Source organism: Halichoerus grypus, chromosome 4 (assembly GCF_964656455.1).
Source record: "Halichoerus grypus chromosome 4, mHalGry1.hap1.1, whole genome shotgun sequence".
NCBI lineage: Eukaryota > Metazoa > Chordata > Mammalia > Carnivora > Phocidae > Halichoerus > Halichoerus grypus.
Genome location: NC_135715.1, coordinates 129,600,866 through 129,621,784, shown reverse-complemented (window position 1 = coordinate 129,621,784; position 20,919 = coordinate 129,600,866). Strand labels below are relative to the sequence as shown.

General features: G+C 35.0%; 1 protein-coding gene and 1 long non-coding RNA gene across 3 annotated transcripts in view; one reads left to right on the top strand and one right to left on the bottom strand.

Annotated features, from left to right (window-relative positions):
• The window catches only part of LOC118534498 (uncharacterized), a 265,028-nt gene that overhangs the window by 153,176 nt on the left and 90,933 nt on the right, over positions 1–20,919 (bottom strand). The window lies entirely within an intron of this gene.
• The window catches only part of SCN9A (sodium voltage-gated channel alpha subunit 9), a 173,892-nt gene that overhangs the window by 107,385 nt on the left and 45,588 nt on the right, over positions 1–20,919 (top strand). The window contains exon 17 of the mRNA XM_036090406.2: positions 3,647–4,123. Coding sequence (XP_035946299.1) covers positions 3,647–4,123 — 477 coding nt within the window. The remainder of the gene's footprint in view (positions 1–3,646; positions 4,124–20,919) is intronic.

Here is a 20,919-nt window from a genome sequence, read left to right as displayed (position 1 = left end):
TTATATGAAATTTAAATTTCAGGCTCTGTAAGCAAAATTTTATTAGAACACAGACATGCTAATTCATTTACATATTGTCTGTGTCTGTTTTACTCTGCAATGGCAGAGTTGAGTAGTTGCCATAGAGATTCTATGTCCCACAAAGGCCAAAATATTTTTTATCTCGCCCTTTACAGAAAAAGATTTGCCCACCACTGCTCTATAGCATCTCTTTCACAATTGATCTTCTATTTCTCCATTAGTGTTTGCTTGGCTTATACTCCTTCTTTGTTTGTTTGTTTGTTTGTTTTTACCTACCCATTGGTAAAAACTTTCAAGCTAACAAACAGGAGAAAATTGGGATAAGATGTTCTTTCATGACTCACTCACTTCAGTTTTCAAAGCCACCATGTTGACTTGGTTTAGTTTGTCACCTTGGCATTAGATTCCTCATTAGGAGTCCCAGGAGGTGGGGTATACTAACAACTATATGGTTAATACTTTCACTTTCAACTGGCTTGAAAATAAGTTGCTAATTATTTTTGTCCTTGCAGCCCCCATGTCAAAAGTAATTCAGAGCCTAAGACAGAAACCTACATTCACCAAGTCATATACTAAATGGTACTGTTTTGTGCCATTAAATGGCTAGACATATACAGAGTAAATTATGCAATCCAAATTCTAGATCATTACAGCACGAAATGTAGACACCATGAGTTAGAATTCTGTAATTACTGATCATCCTCTAGTTGTAGTAATAAATTTACTAGTTTTATAAAGGCTTATAAATCCCTTCCAATATGAAGTAAAATGCATATGCTTTATCTGGTTCTTCTTCTGAATTTAACAATTGTATTCATAAGCTCCTATAATGTGATTTGTTTGTATACTTCTTCTTAATAAAATTTTGACATAAAAATATTGAAATGTAGCTCCTTATAAGATAGGATGTCAAAACATACCATACCAAAGCCATTAGTCACAACTAATTTAAATATTTAGTATTCACTCAGGCATGGATGAAGTGAGGGGGATTCCTTGGGCACTCTCGAATTATTCATTCAATATTTTTATTACTTTCTCTGTGAAAGGAAATGTATTGGGGTATTGCAGGGTGATTAAAAATATATACCTATGAGTTAGTCCCTGTCTTCAAGGTAATTACTATCTATGGACATGGGAAAATGGTACACAAAATTATCAGATAAGGAAGAAGTGGTAGGTGCTAGCAGTGAGGCAAAAATAGATGCTCTTGACACATTGGAAGAAAAGAGAGTTCTAAATAGTGACTCAAAGAAGAATTTTTAAGTGGGTCTTTGAATAATATGCAAAATAATATTTAAGCATGAACACAGGTGTAACAGTAATGGTTTACTTTGAAAAGTAATATGAATTTATAGTGAAAAATAGATGGGATATCTCAGTGAATGTTTCATCCATATAGAACTGGTAATCACTGACTCATGATGATATTTATTCATTATTTCCTAGTGATAATGAAAGACAAGAGAAGTGTAATTCACAAAATAGATAAACAACTCCTGGTTAAGGAATTACCAATGATGTAAAATTAGAATCTGAAAAGAAAAACAAAAAATTAAGTTTCTGATACAGTCCTCCTCTGCATATTAGAGTTACAGCTAAACAGATCTTTCATTTTTTTCTCACTTACTCCTTAATTTTACTACCAATTAGTTAAAATAGTTAAAAACAATAAGAAAGAACATTAATCAGAATGATGTTGAATCAGACATACATTTTATTAATATTTTTTTCTCTGCTTAATCTGATAATGGATGTGTGATACAGAACGGACTTCATTTTCAATTGTGGTACCAGTAGATTTTGATAAAATAGTAGAATACTGTTATGATTTTTGATGGAATGAAAGTTACCATTATTATCCTTAATGAAGATGTGACAGAACAGGAGGACATTATTGAAATATGTGGAATCTTATAAAAGCCAAACTCATAGAAACAGAGACTAGAATGGTGATTACCAGGGGCTGGGGGGGTGGGGGAAATAGTGGTCAAAGTTCAAAATTCCAGCTATAAGATAAATAAGTTCTAGGGATCTAATTTACAGCATGGTAATTATAGTTAATAATACTGTATTATATACTTGAAAGTTGCTAAGAGAATAGATCTTAAATGTTCTCACCATACACACACAAAAATGGTAATTCTTTGACATGATGGAGGTGTTCCTTAACACTGTGGTGGTAATCATTTTGTATAAATATGTCAAATCAACATGTGGTACACTTTAAACTTACACGATGTTATGTAACAATTATATCTCAGTAAATGTAGAAAAATAAAGTTAATTACAAATTTGAAAGGAAAAAAGGAAGACTATTAGTACTTGCATTGATTAGGGAGACTAAAGCTGTAGAATGAGCCCTTGGCTTCTCATCAACATTCCTGTTAAAACATACACACAAACAAACATAAATACATTTTCTCATTGACCATAAAGACCAAAATGAAAGTAAACTATTTCAGAATTCCTTCATAAGATTTATCGCAATTGTTTTCTGTGATTTTCTCTTTTTGCTCCCCCTCAGACTCTTCTCTTAAATCAAACATATTAACATAGACATTTTTAAACTATGCTCTTCTACTTACATCTCTGAAAAATTGTTTTAGGTCGACCCAAATTCAGGCACGAGTCCCTTCTCCTCAGTTTGGCCTAATTTTGATTATTTTAACGAGGTAGATGTTTTTGTCCATGAAGAGACTTACATGAAAGGGTATTTCAATTACCTTTTTGTTTCCTATCTAAAACAATATTGAAATATAATTTAAATAAAATTTAAATACTTTCAATCCTCTGTGAGTTTTTTTGTTTTTTTTTGTTTTTTTGTTTTTACAATATTGAGTCCACCTGGTCCCTCACCTCAGGGAGGAAAAACAGAAATGGTTTTGCACACAAACGGGATTTTAGGAGTTGTCCTACCCTCTTTGATTATTTCTTCCAGGGCCAAATGATTGGCACGAGGCCAAACAGTCATAATGCCATTATCTCATTTGAATTGGGTTCAGTGGGCAGGTCCTTTTCTATGCTTTAAAAGCCTCATTAAGTTGCAAGCTGGCACAATTCTTGGACAGAATATTTTATTACAGGAGCTTTGCAAGTATTGTATGTTCCATTTGTTGCAGCAAACTGACATGTATCTTCTGGGAAAAGCAAACACAGAGCTTGGTGTCAGTTACTTCAGCACAATAGACACTCCTCACAATTTTCTTGTTCTACTTTTTTCTCACAGGTGACAAATATTAATTACAGGTAAACATTAGGAGGGCTTTTTATGCCTATAAAAGGGAATTTGGCCAAGGGACTCCTGCTGCAGAAATGAACCTAAGAATGGCATAATGATAATGGGGAGGGAGCATTCTCTTTGCTCCTTGTGCTAAGTCCTTCGTGGGTATGGCTGACCTCTGTTCCCCAGAGTTTCCAGGAGCTAGGATACACATATGATAGGACAGTGATGAGAGTCTAGCCTCGTCTCTATCCCATCACATGTTCTTCCCTCTGTGTGAAGAAGTACAGGGATCTTTAATGCTGGTTTGGATTTTGGCCTGTATTTCAGAAAAATGTGCTTATTTTCTTTTTTATTTCCTGTCTCCCTATTTCTCCACACCCCATCCCCATCCTGATGTAGGTCCTCAACCTATTTCTGGCTTTATTATTGAGCTCATTTAGCTCAGACAATCTTACAGCAATTGAAGAAGACAAGGAGGCAAACAACCTTCAGACTGCAGTGGGCAGAATTACGAAGGGAATAAATTATATGAAACAAACCTTACATGAATTTATTCTCAAAGCATTTTCCAAAAAGCCAAAGATTGCCAAAGACACAGGAAGAGAAGAAGATCAAAATAGTAAGAAGGAAAACTGTATCTCTAACCGCACACTTGCTGAAATGAACAAAGATCGCAATTTCCACAAAGAAAAAGACAAAATCAGTGGTTTTGGAGGCAGCGTGGACAAATGCTTGATGGAAGAAAGTGATTGTCAATCATTTATTCATAATCCCAGCCTCACTGTGACAGTGCCCATTGCACCTGGGGAATCTGATTTGGAAAATATGAATACTGAGGAACTTAGCAGTGATTCAGATAGTGAATACAGCAAAGGGGTAAGATTGTTTCATACACATTGTTTCCTATTATTAATTAGTGTGAAATGAATCTAAAGTTCAAATTTTGCTGTGTTCTTTCTGATATTGCAGACTGATGGGTAGTTTCTTGTGTTTGTGAGTTTACACAGCAGCTTGCTGAAGGTTCATGTAGTAAGGTTTTACTTACTGGTTCTTAACAATTGATGCAATCATACTTAGCTAGATTTGAAAGTGCCAGGTACCTTTAAATCTTCCCTTCCCTTGTCCCCTTTTGTTATCAGTTGTAAAGTCATATACAGTTTCCTGTCTGTTGAATCCACCACTCCTTCTCATCACCTTTGTTTGCCTTTGCATTCACTACTTCTAGCCTAAACCATACCAAGTAAAGTCCCAACTGGTGTCTCTGCTTCTAGTTTCCATCTACTCCAGGTCACTTGTTTGATTAATTTTACTGCGATTCAATCCTAATCGTGTCACTCCTTTGAAGTATGCTTGGTCCCCCAAGTCTCTGGAATTACAGACTGTTGATAAAGTCTTCACACCATGGCTCCAACCAGCTGACCAGCTGTGTCATCCAGTGCTTGCCTGGTTTCCTTCTGGACCACAAACACTCGCATCGTGTATCACTCTGCTTGGGATTTCCTTCCCCAGTCAAAATCCTATACACATCCTTTAAGACATTTTTTTAAAAGATTTTATTTATTTATTTGACAGAGAGAGACACAGCGAGAGCAGGAACACAAGCAGGGGGAGTGGGAGAGGGAGAGGCAGGCTTCCCGCTGAGCAGGGAGCCTGATGTGGCTCGATCCCAGTACCCTGGGATCATGACCTAAGCCGAAGGCAGACGCTTAACCAACCCAGCCACTCAGGCGCCCCCCTTTAAGACCTTCTTCATGTGTAAAATTATTAGGCCTTACGTCATAGGGTTGGGTAATAAGGGTTACATGAATTAACACAGGCAAAATGCTTAGAACAGTACTCAGAGTGCTCAAAAGTGGTAGCTATTGCATCCTTCCTAATTTCTCCACAGAGAGATAGGAGCACTCCTCATTTTGAATCCTGTCCAATTTTATGACTTCTCCTGGATTTATTGTTTAGCCTTATATTTTATTATTTTTTTGGAGAAATCATCGTATGCATCAAATGGTGCTCTAAACTCACTGAGAACGGGAACCTTTTATCAAAACTTTTTTATATCCTCTTTCTCCACACCTAATTGTATATATTTAAAGTAACAGGGTGGTTTTTTTACTGTTTTTATTAATTGAACTGTGTTTTTATTGATGTGGAATATAATAACCATAAGTGAGTTTTCAGACAAGCATTTTTATGGTATATCTTTAAAATTTCAAGATATCAGTTAAAAATATTACTCCTTTCTTTAGGTCACATTTGAGAGTGTTTGACAGGCATTTATCACATGCCTTCTATCTGCTTAACCCTATTCTAAGACCTGCCCTCCATGAATTTCTAGTGGATTTTGGAATAAAGATACATACGTGTGTGTGTGTGTGTGTGTGTGTGTGTGTGTGTGTGTCCTAGCCATATGACCAGTGCTGGGTGCATAGTAAATGCTCAATACTTACTGAGTGAATACATGATTATATAAATTAAGACTGTGTGTTTCTAAGTAGTCAAAGAAATTCTTTCCAAGATGACAAAGTAAGGAATAACATTTTTTATTTTTATTTTTAAAACCTTTACACAGAAATAGTACTATCTCCAGAATTCAAAAGTATGATTGTTTCAGCTTGAAGGTAGAATATCAGATTCCACAAAACCCTTTTCAGGAAGTAATCTGAGCCTAGTCTCACGTGGAAAGGGAAACTAGTGCAATTACTCATTTTTCTGCTCATGAAGATCAGAGATCTCTGAAGATCACTGAAAAACCACAATTGCTTGGTAGACTTTCTGAATAAGTTTGGGATTCCAGGTGTTAAGGCAGTTTGGTAGCTGGCAGAGTTTATCAAACACTTCTTTAAATCTTAATATTTGGAAGAATCATTTCTTACATGGTCATTTTTCCTTTGCTCAAAACTGGTGGCTAACCTTAAATGGATCTCCTGTGGCTGGCAAAAGTCTTATTCTTCCTATGTTAATTATAGCATTTTGATGGGAATCTGATAGATCTGCCCATTTAGCACCTCATTTTGTAAAAGCCAGCCCAATAAGAGAAAGTGACTTTATCCACAGTTATAAACCTAGCTCAAAGGCAGAGCCATGACAAGAGTCCCAGTTTTGTGATTCATAGATCAGTCCTATTTCTATCTTCTTTGCCCTGTCTTTGTCCATTTCAGGGATAAAACACACATCCCCATTGGGTTAATATCCAGTAGTTCTCCTCTGGGGTACTGAGCCATGCTTCTGAAAAATTTGCATACCTTGTGGCATCCAGAGGAGGTCTGTGATGTCATAGTGGCCAGCTGTCTTTTTTTATAATTAGTGATTTAGTTTATAGACTGTTTGATTACTGAAATAGACTATTTTTTTGTTTTGATTTCAAGTTTGTGTTTACACTGTAGTTAGTTAACATATATGGTAAAAGTGGTTTCAGGGGTAGTGCTCTCCTTTATCCCCATCACGCATCCATCTCCCTCCATCAACCCTTAATTTGTTCTCTATTGTTAAGAGTCTCTTATGGTTTGTTTCCCTCTCTCTTTTATCCACCCCCCCTTTGTTCATCTGTTTTGTTTCTTAAATTGGTATTTATCTTTGTTTCTTAAATTACACATATGGTAATTTCTCTGACTGACTTATTTCACTTAGTATAATACACTCTAACTCCATCTACGTCATTGCAAATGGCGAGATTTCATTGTTTTGATGGCTGAGTAATATTCCATTGTATATATATACCACATCTTCTTTATCCATTCATCTGTCAGTGGAATTTGGGCTCCTTCCATAATTTGGCTATTGTTGATAATGCTGCTATAACCACCCATAAAGTTACTCTGCCACCTATCCCATAAACCCTTCTTAAAAAGCATGAAATTTAGTGTCCTAAAACTGTGTTATCTAAGGATCATTTGATGGCAACATTCTAATATTATTGATTGTCTTTTTTATATTTATAGTCATAGCTACATGAGAAAAAATGTACACTTTTACTATTTCATTTCTGTGGTTTATTTGGTATAATACATAGGAGCTTAGGGCTGCCTCATAGGTTGTAATAAAGAATATATAAGCTAATTGCTTCAAGTCATTTAGCACCATATTTGAGTTGGTAAGCCTTAAAACAATGCCATCTATTGTGTTTATTGTTGAATTCATCATCATTATTATCATCTAAAATTATGGATTTAAAATTGTGGACTTGGAATGTTTGCCCTTCTTCATAAAAAAATTTCCCATGACATATCTCACAGTGTGGGTACATTCAAACCCACTTTACTATACTGGACTTGAGAAATAACTAACGTTCAAGATCTATGGGAAATTTGTTGGGTAACTTAGAGATAATATGAAGCTGTCTCCAACTGTGAAATCCTATGTATAGTCTTTCTCTTCAGCTGCTTGAGATTTAAATGTTTCTCATTATGACTTGATTTTGGTTTTGTTTTTCCACTTGCACCACTAAAAAAGTGCAGATTTTCTTTATCAAAAGTACTTCTATTACCGTTCCATGCTAACCTCCCTGCTCTATTCCCCTAATCTTCAGCTCCCACTTGAGTTCCCAAATTTTTGAACTACTTATTTCCTCCTTTTCAACTTTCTAATTTTTTCATGCCTAGGGTATCTTTGAAAGAGTGATTGCCGTATTCTTGATGAACCTTGCCCAAAGGGCAAATCTTGATTACCCAATAGAAAATAATGCCTGATTCAATACATATGGGTTATTTAAGTCTTAAGCACCACCTTGGGATATGTTTAAGAATACAGCCTCTGTAAATAGAACATTTGCCTTGAATTCTAGCTTTGGTATTTACTAACTCTATGATCTTGAGCAATTTACAAAACCACTCTTTTTTTGTTGTTGTTTTTTAGTTTCTGTATAAGCAAAAGAGAATTGTAATGAAGAGTAAATGATGTAGGTAAATAATCAGATAGGTGTCTTTTGGAAAGTAAGTGCCTGATTAAAAGTTATCGGTATGGAACTGAGTGGTCACATAAACACTATAAGTTGTTACTTGCTACAGGTTAAATTCAAGAGAGGTAGCATGATGTAGATCAATGGTTCACAATTTTAGTGTGTAAAAGACACAGGAAACTTGTTCCAAACACCAGATCTGGGTTGTATCCTTTGAACTCTCTGCCTAAGTCTGGAAGCAACTTTAGAGTTCTTATCAGTGGTGTTCCCAGTGGCCACTGTGATGGATTGAGTTGGCATGGGAAATAAACCTAAATTCATCCCTAGCATGTTTGGACCCAGGTTTCTGAGATGGCATTTTCTTTATTCTGGGGCTGAGGATATTTCCCCCTTTGTCTGTTGAAGAATCTGCATTTTGAACCTAGGGAAACAACATCTTTAACCTTTGACTCCTCTCCCTCCCGCCGCATCAAAAAAAAAAAAAAAAAAACAGAAAACCAAAAAACAAACAAAAAAACTTCTCTTTTGTGGCCTAGCATTCTGTTTTCCCATTATATTTGATGGAGACTTTTTCATCTTCTTCTAATATCAGATCTCATATAGGCAAGTGTCCTTGTCCTGATATACACTCCAGAATGAAGTAAAAATATTTTATAATAAAACGCCTTACCAGAAGATGACCAAAGAGATGAGTTTAAAGTGTTAGTAAAATATCTTAAACAGTTCTGAGGAAATAATTGGCAGTAGAACATCAGCATTTCTCTCAAGATAGTTTGTCTCAGAATTGAGAAGGGCATACTGTTATCTTCCATGGACCCATGAGAATAAGACTTGTCCCTTCTTCTCAGATGCAGACACTGAACTAATGACCTCTCTCAAAATCAGCCTCCTCCTGAGACGCACTGTGGTCCTCTAAGCATGCAGCAAACATTAGCAACACACTGCACAGATTTTTACCATTAGCAATGAAGTACTTCCTTATTATGAGCCTTAAATGAAGCATGAAATGCACCCATTCATTCAATAAATATTTATTGAGCTCAACTATGCTCCAGGCACTGTGCTAAGAATTGCTGCAGAAAAAAAAAAATTATTCCACCCCCCTGCAATGATTTAATGTGATTGGCATCTGGCTTAACTAAATTCCTAATTGTAGTAGTTTTTTTTCTAAATTGTGCTAAGTCTCAAAATGTAAAACTAAAAAACTATTTTTTTTTTAATGGAGAGCTCTTTCTTAGATGATTAGAGTCACTCTCTTTATTTTCTTTCACTACAGATTACTTCCTTCTCTGCTCTAAAGATGAAAAAAAGAAGCAGCTTATAGAATTGTAAAATGGACTTTGGAAGTGTATGCAAATTTCAGAGGAAAACATTAATCCAAATTTATTTCTCCAAATATTTAAAAACAAAACAGCCTGATGTGATTTTAAAGTAGTACAGACTCTTAGAGCTTTCAGAGAAGCTCCTTTATTCACTGTGAATCCAATCCCCAAGTACTTTTTTACTGCTCTTTTGACAAATGTATCTACTTATCAAGGCTGCTTAAGTGAATTTGCTCATATTGTATACTCAGCAGAGAGGAAATATTCTGTGTAAACATTTCCTCCTAGAGAGATGCCCCAGTCATTCCTCTTCAAGCCAAAGACAGATACTTAGCTTTACTTAATAATTCTTTAGTGTTTTAAAACATATCAAAGTTGTGATGGAACTAGCTGAGGTCCTCGGAGAAAGGAGGTCAATGAAATATTCAAATTTTACATAATCAAACTACCCTCCTTCAAGAGAACATCATTTAAAACACTGCAAACACATTTACGCAAAATTTCATGTTCCATGAGGAACCAAATTTCAAATAAACCCCTCATTAACTTTGATCATTGTGGGGGGGATTGCAAAAGAATACATTAGAGAACATTTTTTATAAAACATTGCTATTCATTTGTTCAACTCACATTTACTGGGCATCTTCCTTTTAACATATTCCTGCTAGACATTAGGAAGACACATCATTAGTGCACTCATTTCTTCAGTAAATGTAGGGTATAGGTCTTTGTCTTTGGCACTGTCTTAAGTGGTAAAGAGTAAAGCAAGGTTCCTGCCTTTGAGGAGAAACACATAGAGAAACCAGAAATTATAATTAAACATATGAAAAAGAATTAAAACAGAGTTTGGTTTTAAGACAAAATATGCAGACAGGATAGAGGAGAGTATAACTAATCTTAAAAATAAATTGGAATACTTCACAGAGGAAATGGAGGTTTTATGGTGAAAAGATAAATTCTTTCTTCAGAGTAGGTGAGAGACCTTTCTGATAGAGGTAAAAAGCCCAGTGTATGTGGAAACATTCAGATGTAAAGAGGCCAATTAAATACATATGAGGATGGCCTGGTGGGAAGTAGTAGGTGACCCAGGTAGACTGGAGCCAGCTAGCAAACAGCTTGATGTACCATGACAAGAGATTGAAATATGTTTCTTTTATCTAACAGAAAAAAGAAACTTAGGGTCTTGTTTTGTTATACCTTGTTAAAAGCAAACTTGTACTTTTAAAGAAAATTTCTTTGGGGGTGTAATAAAGCCCAGCCCAGAAGAAAGATGAGAAGATGGGAAACTATTGCACTTATCCAAAGGACAGTTGATAAGGGCTCAAGCTAGGGATTGATGGTGGCAGGTGGTGATAAACTCTAAGTTACTTCCAAGTTAATATGTAGTGGCTCAGGGTCTGGATATAGGAGTCCTGAGTTGTAGCAAAGGGTGGGTCAGTTTCCCATGGTTGCCATAATAAAGTATCACAGACTTGGTGGCTTTATACACAGAAATTTATTCTCTGACAGTTCTAAAAGTCTCAAATGGAAGTCTCGGCAGGTCCATACTTTCTCTGAAGCCTCTAGGGAGCATCCTGCCTTGCTTTTTCCTAGCTTCTGATGGTGGTTTGTTAATCTGTGGCGTTCCTTATCATCACATGGTGTTCTCCCTGTGTGTCTATCTTCTCTTCTTATAAGACAACTACTTATATTGGATTAGGGCCTACCCTAATGACCGCATCTGCAAAGACCTTATTTCCAAATAAGGTCATATTCAAGTGTACCAGTTAGGACTTAAACATACCGTTTTAGGAGATACAGATTGACTCATGACAATAGGTTTTATCTTAGATTGGATAAATATCAATGCTATTAAAAAATATGTAGGAGGAGGAGAAAATTTAGAAAGTAGAGTAGATTTAAAGTTTAATTTGGGTATCTTATTTATGAGCTATTTGCTGGATAGCCAAGTGATGCCAAACAGTATATATTTGGAAACATAGGTACCAAGTAAAGAGGAGAAGTCAGAGTTGTAGACAGGTTGGGATTTTATGTGTTCACTTGTATTAACCATTGGATATACAGGGAGTCAGCCTGAGGTCAGGTTCCCTGGGAAACCAGCTCTGAGAGAGAAATCTGTGTGTAAGAGAGTTACTGGGGAGTATTCTCAGGAGCAACACCTAACACCTGTAAGAAGTGAGGGAAACAAGATGATTGGGCACAGGGAGAAATTGACATGCTCTGTAATTTCAGTAGATGCCTCTGCTGATCCTATGGGCATCTCCTATAGGTAGTAGGATGACCCTTTGGAGTAGTCCTCATTGAAGCACAGAGGTCAGGTCTTTGTACGCTCCCACCAGTGAGTCATCAGATGCAGGTTCCCTCTCCAACCTTCTAGGGGAGGAGATGTAACCTTGGGTGAGACAGCTCTCTTCCACATGACAATTCCCATGCTGGGACTCAGCTGTGAGCCTTCAGCCCCCAACACTGCTGGTAGCTGGAGGAAGGCGAGGCTTGCCTGAAAGGGGGATTGGCACAGTGCACCACAGCACCAACTGCACTACAAGGACCACACAAAGTAAGAGGACAAGTAAGCAACTCAACACTTGAGAAGAGGACCCAAAAGAAGAAAGCACCAAAGAGACCAAAGAAAAATTGTACACATTTGCCACTTTCCTTTACATTATATAACTCTCCTCCTATGACAACCAGGAAAATGGATATTATTTATCTCTATTTACAGATAACTAAAACACTGAAAGATTAAGAAATGATGCTAATTAGTCACTGATGTTTCTGGGGTCTTCTTAAAATTTGAACCCCAAGGTTTAACTACCATATTACATACCATAGAAAGGCAAGATGTGAGTAAGAATATAATTATTTTCTGTTATGCACCATAATGTTGCAATTAAGGATCAAAATTTCTGGTATTGTACATTTGCTGGTTCATATTTGGCTTCTAATCCTCTTTAATGCTGATGTATTAAGTAATAGTCTACCTCAATAATATAACTAGAACAAAGCACATTCCATAACAGAATAATAAACCAGTCCATTGAGGATGCATTGAGTAAGAGACTCTACCAGGTTGAGGGCATGTGAGAGGAGGTGGTGCTTGAGACAGACGCTGTAGGATGGAGATCATTTCATTGAGTGGATATAGTGGAGAAGGGAATCCCAGGCAGAGGAACAGACATTCATATTGCTTACCTGATTCACTGATTCATTAATCCATCTACCCATTCATCTATTCAGTATTCAGTCTTTCTAATTTTAAAAGCCATTATCTTTGGAGAAAGTTAAATGTGCTTACTTGTTATAAAATGCATTCCTTTTATTGATTTGATAAAAAATTGTTTAAATATTTGTAGTCATCAAGGTTAAATATTTTATGTCTTTTTAGTGTATGGTGGTTTTAATTATGTTGTTATTTGGTCTCTCTTTAGATTTTTTATGAAGTTTTTTCCTCAAACAGGCAGTTATTGCCTTCACCAAGAAGGCAGTTTAGATTTCTTTTTATCATTGCTTTCAGAAAATACAATAAACTCTTCCAGAATTGCATTTGGTTTGGCAAGATTTAGGGATTAGTTACAATTATACAATCGTATAATTATAATTATACTATACCTTAATTATACAGTTAAGCTGGGTTTGATCCTATTTTTATGCATAGATTCTTAAAAACACAAAACAAAAAAGACTCTATAGAATTTTTTTCCTCTTTTTTTAAATTATGTTATGTTAATCACCATACATTACATCATTAGTTTTTGATGTAGTGTTCCATGATTCATTGTTTGCGTATAACACCCAGTGCTCCATTCAGTACCTGCCCTCTTTAATACCCATCACCAGGCTAGCCCATCCCCCCACCCCTCCTACAAACTGAGGGTTCTAGAGACTCTATAGAATTTTACTTAACCATTTCTTTTTTGCAGATTGGTTTCAAACTATTTGAAAACTCTTTCATCTTTACTAGATTTGTTTATGTGTCTAAAAACAATGAAATTTTGGTCTGACATTTGAATCAGTGTTTCTTATTCTTTATATTTTGAATTTGGAAACATTTTTCCTTCAGTGCTATTTGAAATGTCAAAATTAAATAAATATGATAATTAAAAGTAAATCAAGAAATTCTAATTTTAGAATATACTTTTTAAAAACTACACACTCCTACTCTCACCCACTCTAGTATTGAGAATCACTTATTTTTAAATGGTTGTTATAAAGAGCAAACAGAATGCAAAAGATTGCCTTAGCACATTATAGTATTTAAATTCACTCCCTAAATAAAAGAATTATATAACTGTTGAGTTGATTGTTTTAAAATCTGTGTTGAATGATATTCAGTCTTATTACTGTGTTTCAAAGATACTGCTTTGCATTAACCATATAGCATGTATTTTTGAACATATAACTAATTTTTACTTACAGGTGTGTGACTTTAAACATTTTAAATCAGTTGACTAAACTGTTTCATCATTCTACATTTCTAAACTTCGGTACCTAACCTTCTTACTTCTCACAGGGGTAAAACCAAACTGGATCAATCAAGGATGCAGCTCTGTGCTTTTAACCAGACAGAGACATATGTGGCCACTTTTATACAGGTTATCTAAAAAAAATCATACATATATGATATTTTTTTCAGTGTCATGCATGCCGTTCAGCTACAAAATGTTTCTGCCTGACCCATTGCAAGAAAGTAGAAACATACACAATTGCTCTATAGATGAATTGGCATCATAGCATGTCACGGGGGCAATTCCATCATTTTTTGTGATTCTCTTGATGACTTCCTTGATATATATCTCTCATGTCCTTAGGTGATTTCAAGTGCATGATCTATAGATTTTTATTGGATGGATTATAAAAGTAAGATATAGAATGTAACAGAAGTCATTGAAGCAATATTTAATTTGAAAACCTCTAGCAACTTCCTTTCCTAATCTAATCCAATCCAATCTATTGTATGTCACATTAAATTGTCACATTTATTGCTTTAAGAGTAGAACTTTAATGTTTTCATCATAACAACAACAATAAATGGTAATTATGTGTGGGAAGGATGTGGTAAATATATATATGTATATGTATATATATACACACATATATATATAAACACACAATATATACATGTATCAAATCATCACTTTGTATACCTTAAACTTACACAATGTTATATGTCAATTATATCTCAGTAAAGCTGGACAAAATAGTCACATTTAAATTTAGTAAATTAAAACTCTATTAAGAAATGATTTTTGTGGGAAAATATTTTAGCCATAAACATAAAATCTCAGAACATAAAAGTACTAGACCTGTATTTACAGAAATTGAGACTCATACAAATAAGCTGTGTTCTGGGTACACAGAGTCAAAGTACCCAGCTTCTAGGCTAAACTTTGAATATATTTTTCAATGATTTTAAGCACAGTGGTAACTAGGGCTTTATTTCTTTAATCAATTCAGTAACTAACATTTGATTTTATTTGATCATATATAAAATGCATCAATTAAAATTTATAGGCTCAGCCTATGAATGAATGAGTTATAAGTGCTTGAAATGCTTAATTTGATTCCAAAAGCAATATTATCCACTGATGAGAATGTTTCTTATTATGGTTATATCTCATAAGGACGCATATAGCATCAAGAAGGTAAGAGGTTTAAATGGAACATATTATGAAGTGAACACTAAACCTTTCAATAAGACATAAAACACTTTTTATAAAATTGGAAACTAATATGGTTTGCCTTATCTAGTATTTCTAACAAGTATAAAAGAAAATATGCCACTCAGATATATTTTGTCTTAATTTTAGTATAGCTTGTTGAATGGATGAACTCTAATGAATAATTTCCTGTGAAGAGAAAATCCATGTTAATAAGAATCTTGCCTTTTTTCTTATAATCTAGTTCATATTTTGAATTGCTCTGTCATTGTTGGGATGTCTGTATTGTTGTTTTCCATTATGCAATGTTGAAAGCAAAACTTTATCTTGAAAATGATATGCTCTAGTGATAATGATGCAAACAGTTTCCAATTAAAAAAAAGCAAACTAATATTGTTCTAGTTTACTTGAAGTTAATTTTAAAAGTGCTCCTAAGTAAGAGACATACTTTTCTATTTCAGATGGGTGGTGACTCAGAGGCAATATTCTCTTGTAAAAAAATTTTGTTTCAGAATAGAGTAAATTTCCTCCCCTTAGAATCTACATAAAGATGCATACATACATGATAGTATGTATACATGTATAGGTGAAACACACAATTTTTGAGAAAACAGTTTCCAGAAATGTGTGTGTGTATGTGTGTGTGTTTAATTCCTGAATTATTATTACTATATAAATTTTTTACCAAACTGTTAGAAAACATGAGGTGCATGTTAACAAATGGTCATTCTCCTGAAACCAAAAAGCTCTGGATATTTCATTTGTGAAGACTTGAAATATAATCTTTTTCTTTGGCAGAAGCTGCCTACATAAAGGTTAGGAAAGATATATTTTATCTGTGCCAGATTTTATTTTACATTGTATTTTCAATATTAGAAAGCCATGTGTTTAAAAAAACTGGTAATTGTTCCATTCATTGAAATTTGTCTTTCCTTGCCCTTCCTCATTAGGAGTGGTTCTAGGGGATAACATAAATGTACAAGTAGTTTATTTTTTGTTTGTTATTATTTTTTTAATTATAAATAATGAATGAGCTTGAGACTTAGAGTCTACACTTTTACCTCACATTTTGCTGTCCTGTTTGCCTATGTGGGTAAGTAAGGATTGGAATTTTCTAGCAGGCTTCAGTAGTAGAACTGTTTAAATGTTTGTTTTTAAGTTTTTAAGATGTTCTTTTTTTTTTTAATTTAAATTCAGTTAGCCAACATATAGTACATCATTAATTTTTGATATAATGTTCAATGATTCATTAGTTGCATATAACACCCAGTGCTCATCACATCACAACCCCTTCTTAATGCCCACCACCCAACTACCCCATTCCCCCACCCACCTCCCTATCTGCAACCCTCAGTTTGTTTCCCCCCCCAGAGCCAAGAGTCTCTCATGGTTTGTCTCCCTCTCTGATTTCTTCCCATTCAGGTTTCCCTCCCTTCCCCTATTGTCCTCTGTAAGATATTCTTTCTGATATGACCCACTGTATTCCAGCTACTTAAGTATCTATTCTCAGCAGATCTGTGTTAGTGCACAGAGACCTTCAATACCGCTGGTTGATCACATAGCAAGGCCTTATTGGTGAGTTCCACTAGCCTTGTGGAGGTCCAAGAGGACACTGTAGGATCTGGCTGAGAAATCTGTAACCAGTCCAATCTTGTTAGGTGGCCAAAATCTGTTTGTTTGCTTTTATATGCAAGATCTTAACCTTTTAGGCATGTAACTTGTCATGTTATTGGATAGGAAGTGCCCTACGTAGAAGTTTCTGGGAAAACTAAGAACGTTCAGTGAAATCATTTGCTTTATTTTGAATTTCCGTGGTGGTGCCTGAGATTTGACCTCATTATTTCTGCATCATCTAATGCTATATCCCGTGTAGACCCTTCGATGGAAGTGTTCAGTAGATTTCCTGCTGAACAAGCAGCTGTTCTCTAAAAGCCCACACAGTTTCTCTAGCAGTCATAAAGAACACTAGGAAAGGGAAACTTCCATCTTCTTGCCTTTTCTTTGAAAAAGTGCTGGGACTTTAGTTGCCCATAATTATGTGAGCCAAGAGTTTATTGTAACTGGTAATTACACTAAAGTTTTCTCATAATTTAAATGGAAGTAAAATGAAAATCTAGATAACAAAAGGAAAATACTATTGAATTTTCCAGGTTATCTTTAGTAGTTTTTAACTGGCATTACCATTTAAAAAGAATCTTGAGAGAGACCAGAACTTCAGAGAGATCAGAAAAGGATTAGAAGGACTTGAGGGGCCCAGAATGCTAAATCATGTAAAGAAACTAAGTATCAATACTCTTAAGATGAAAAACACAAATGGTAATACCATAGGTAGTCTCCAATTTTAAAAAAGCTGTAGGAAGATAATATTTTCATTTCTCCAGAAGGCAAAAAGGACCCTAACAATTGCAAGGGAGAGGAAAGCATATTTTGGTTCCAGATCAGAAAAAAATATTTAAAGTTGAAGTTATCCCATTACAGAAGGGTAACTTGGAAAACATTGGCCTTTTACACAAAGCATAGTAGCTATTTGTGGAATTCTCTAAAGCTCCTTTGATCCTTTATTATGAACTTTACCATTTTACTCCTTTAATGATTTAGAGCCCTCATTATGAATATCACTTGTAAAATTAGACTGTAAAATTAAAAGATGGGTGATACTGATTTGAAACTAATAAAAAAATTCTTAAACTTAACGACATACAGTAGAGCTTAGTTTATCAGTAATGTCTCCCGTAATTTTTCTGTCCATATATGCCCATCCCTTCCCTTTGATTTGCTTCTCTCAACTTCTTGCTGTCCTCTGTGTTTCTTTGTTTTGATGCTCAGGTGAAATAACTATTCTAGGCTCTGCTCCTCAAAGGATATGTTTTGTTGTATGTAGCAAGCACTATTATAGTATATACTTTAAATATAACATCTTTGGAATGTTTTCAACACCAAACATCCTCTTTGAATAAGGTGTTTTCTACAATGCTACTATAGGTTTGATTTTTTTTTGGCTTTTGAGTGCCAGATTATCAAATTATTAGACAATCGTACTTCATACTTCTTGAAATAAGAAATGACCAACTAGCATTAACTGCCATCCATACTAGAATGAACTAGCCTTATGATGTAAATGCCTATTTCAGGATATGTCAGTAATAAATTTGTAAGTTACCAGCTTAGCACAGTTTCTCATATGACACCTATATTTAACAGTCTCTACTCATATTCATTGTTGTAGAAAACACACCTTCTAGGCAATCAAAAGAACCATGAAGAGTAAAAAAAAAACGTTTAATTTGATCATATTTTTTAATGTTACAAGTTTTTATTTAAATTCTAGTTAGTTAACATATAGTGTAATATTAGTTTCAGCAGTTGAATTTAGTGATTCATCACTTACATGTAAAACCCAGTGCTCATCACAAGTGCCCTCCTTAATCCGCATCATCCATTTAGCCCATGCCCACCTCCCCTCTAGCAACCCTCAGTTTGTTCTCTATAGTTCTCTTATGGTTTGCCTCCCTCTCTCTTCTTTTTTTAACTCACTGCTATGTTCATCTATTTTGTTTCTTAAATTCAACATATGAGTGAAATCATATGGTATTTGTCTTTCTTTGACTTATAATGCTTAGCATAATATACTAGCTCCAACCACGTCATTGCAAATGGCAAGATTTCATTCTTTTTATGGCTGAGTAATATTCCATTGTATATATACACATCTTCTTTATCCATTCATCAGTCAGTGGATATTCGGGCTCTTTCCATAATTTGGCTATTGTTGATAATGCTGTTATAAACATCAGGTTGCATGAGTCCCTTTGAATCAGTATTTTTGTACCCTTTGGGTAAATACACAGTAGTACAATTGCTGGGTCATACAATAGTTTGATTTTTAAGTTTCTGAGGAACCTCCATACTGTTTTCCAGGTTAGCTGCACCAGTTTGCATTCCCACCGACATCATAGGAGGGTTCCCCCTTCACCAAATGCTTGCCAACATCTGCTGTTTTCTGTGTTGTTAATTTTAGCCATTCTAACAGGTTGAGGTGATATCTCACTGTAGTTTTGATTTGTATTGTCCTGATGATGAGTGATGAGCTTCTTTCTGTGTGTCTGTTAGCCATCTAGACACCTTCTTTGGAAAAACATCTATTCATATCTTCTGCCCATTTCTTAACTGGATTATTTGTTTTTTGGGGGGTGTCAAGTTTGATAAGTTCTTTATAGATTTTGGATACTAACCCTTTATCAGATAAAGTCCCAATAGTTCATTTTTGCTTTTGTTTCCCTTGTTTCTAGAGAAGTGTCTAGTAAGAAGTTGCTATGGCTGAAGTCAAAGAGGTTCCTGCCTGTGTTCTCAATGATTTTGATGGTTTCCTGTCTCACATTTAGGTCTTTCATCCATTTTGAATTTATTTTTGTATATGGTTTAAGAAAGTGGTCCAGTTTCATTCTTCTGCATATTGCTGTCCAGTTTTTCCAAAACCATTTGTTGAAGAGACTTTTTTCCATTGGATATCCTTTCCTGCTTTGTCAAAGATTAGTTGACCATATAGTTGTGGGTCCATTTCGGGGTTTTCTCTTCTCTTCCATTGATCTATATGTCTGTTTCTGTGCCAGTACCATACTGTCTTGAAATATATCTTTAAGTCCAGAATTGTGATGCCTCCAGCTTTGCTTTTCTTTTTCAAGATTGCTTTGGCTATTTGGGATCTTTTATGGTTCCATACAAATTTTAGGATTGTTTGCTCTAGCTCTGTGAAAAATGCTGGTGGTATTTTGATGGGGATTGCATTAAATGTGTAGATTGCTTTGGGTAGTATAGACATTTTAATGTTTGTTCTTCCAATCCATGAGCATGGAATGTTTTCCATTTGGTTGTGTCATCTTCAATTTTTTTCATCAGTGTTCTATAGTTTTCAGGGTACAGATCTTTTACCTCTTTGGTTAGGTTTATTCTGAGATAGCGTATGGTTTTTGTGCAATTGTAAATGGGATCGCTTCTTTGATTTCTCTTTTTGCTGCTCCATTATTGGAGTAGAGAAATATAACAGCTTTCTGTATATTGATTTTGTATCCTGCAACTTTACTGAATTTGTATATCAGTTCTAGAAACTTTTTGGTGGAGTCTTTTGGGTTTTGTACAGAGTATCATGTCATCTACGAATACTGAAAGTTTGACTTCTTCCTTGCCAGTCTGGATGCCTGTTACTTCTTTTTGTTGTCTGATTGCTAGGGCTAGGACTTCCAGAACTATGTTAAATAACAATGGTTAGAGTGGACATCCCTGTCTTCTTCTTGACTATAGCTCTGTTTTTCCCCATGAGGATGATATTACCTGTGGGTCTTTCATATATGGCCTTTATGATATTGAGGTATGTTCCCTCTATCCCTACTCTGTTGAGTATTTTTATCAAATGCTTTTTCTGCCTCTGTTGAGAAGATTATATGGTTTTTATTCTCTTTTATTAATGTGGTGTATCACATTGATTGATTTGCAAATATTGAATCATCCTTGCAGCCCAGGAATAAATCCTACCTGATTGTGTGAATGATTCTTTTAATGTAATGTTGGATTCGATTTGCTAGTATCTTGTTGAGAATTTTTGCATTCATATTCATCAGGGATATTGGCCTGTAATTCTCCTTTTTAGTGGGCTCTTTGTCTGGTTTTGGAATCAAAGTAATGCTGGCCTTGTAGAATGAGTTCAGATGTTTTCCTTCCATTTCTACTTTTTGGAACAGTTTGAGAAGGATAGGTATTAACTCTTCTTTAAATGTTTGGTAGAATTCCCCTGGGAAGCCATCTGGC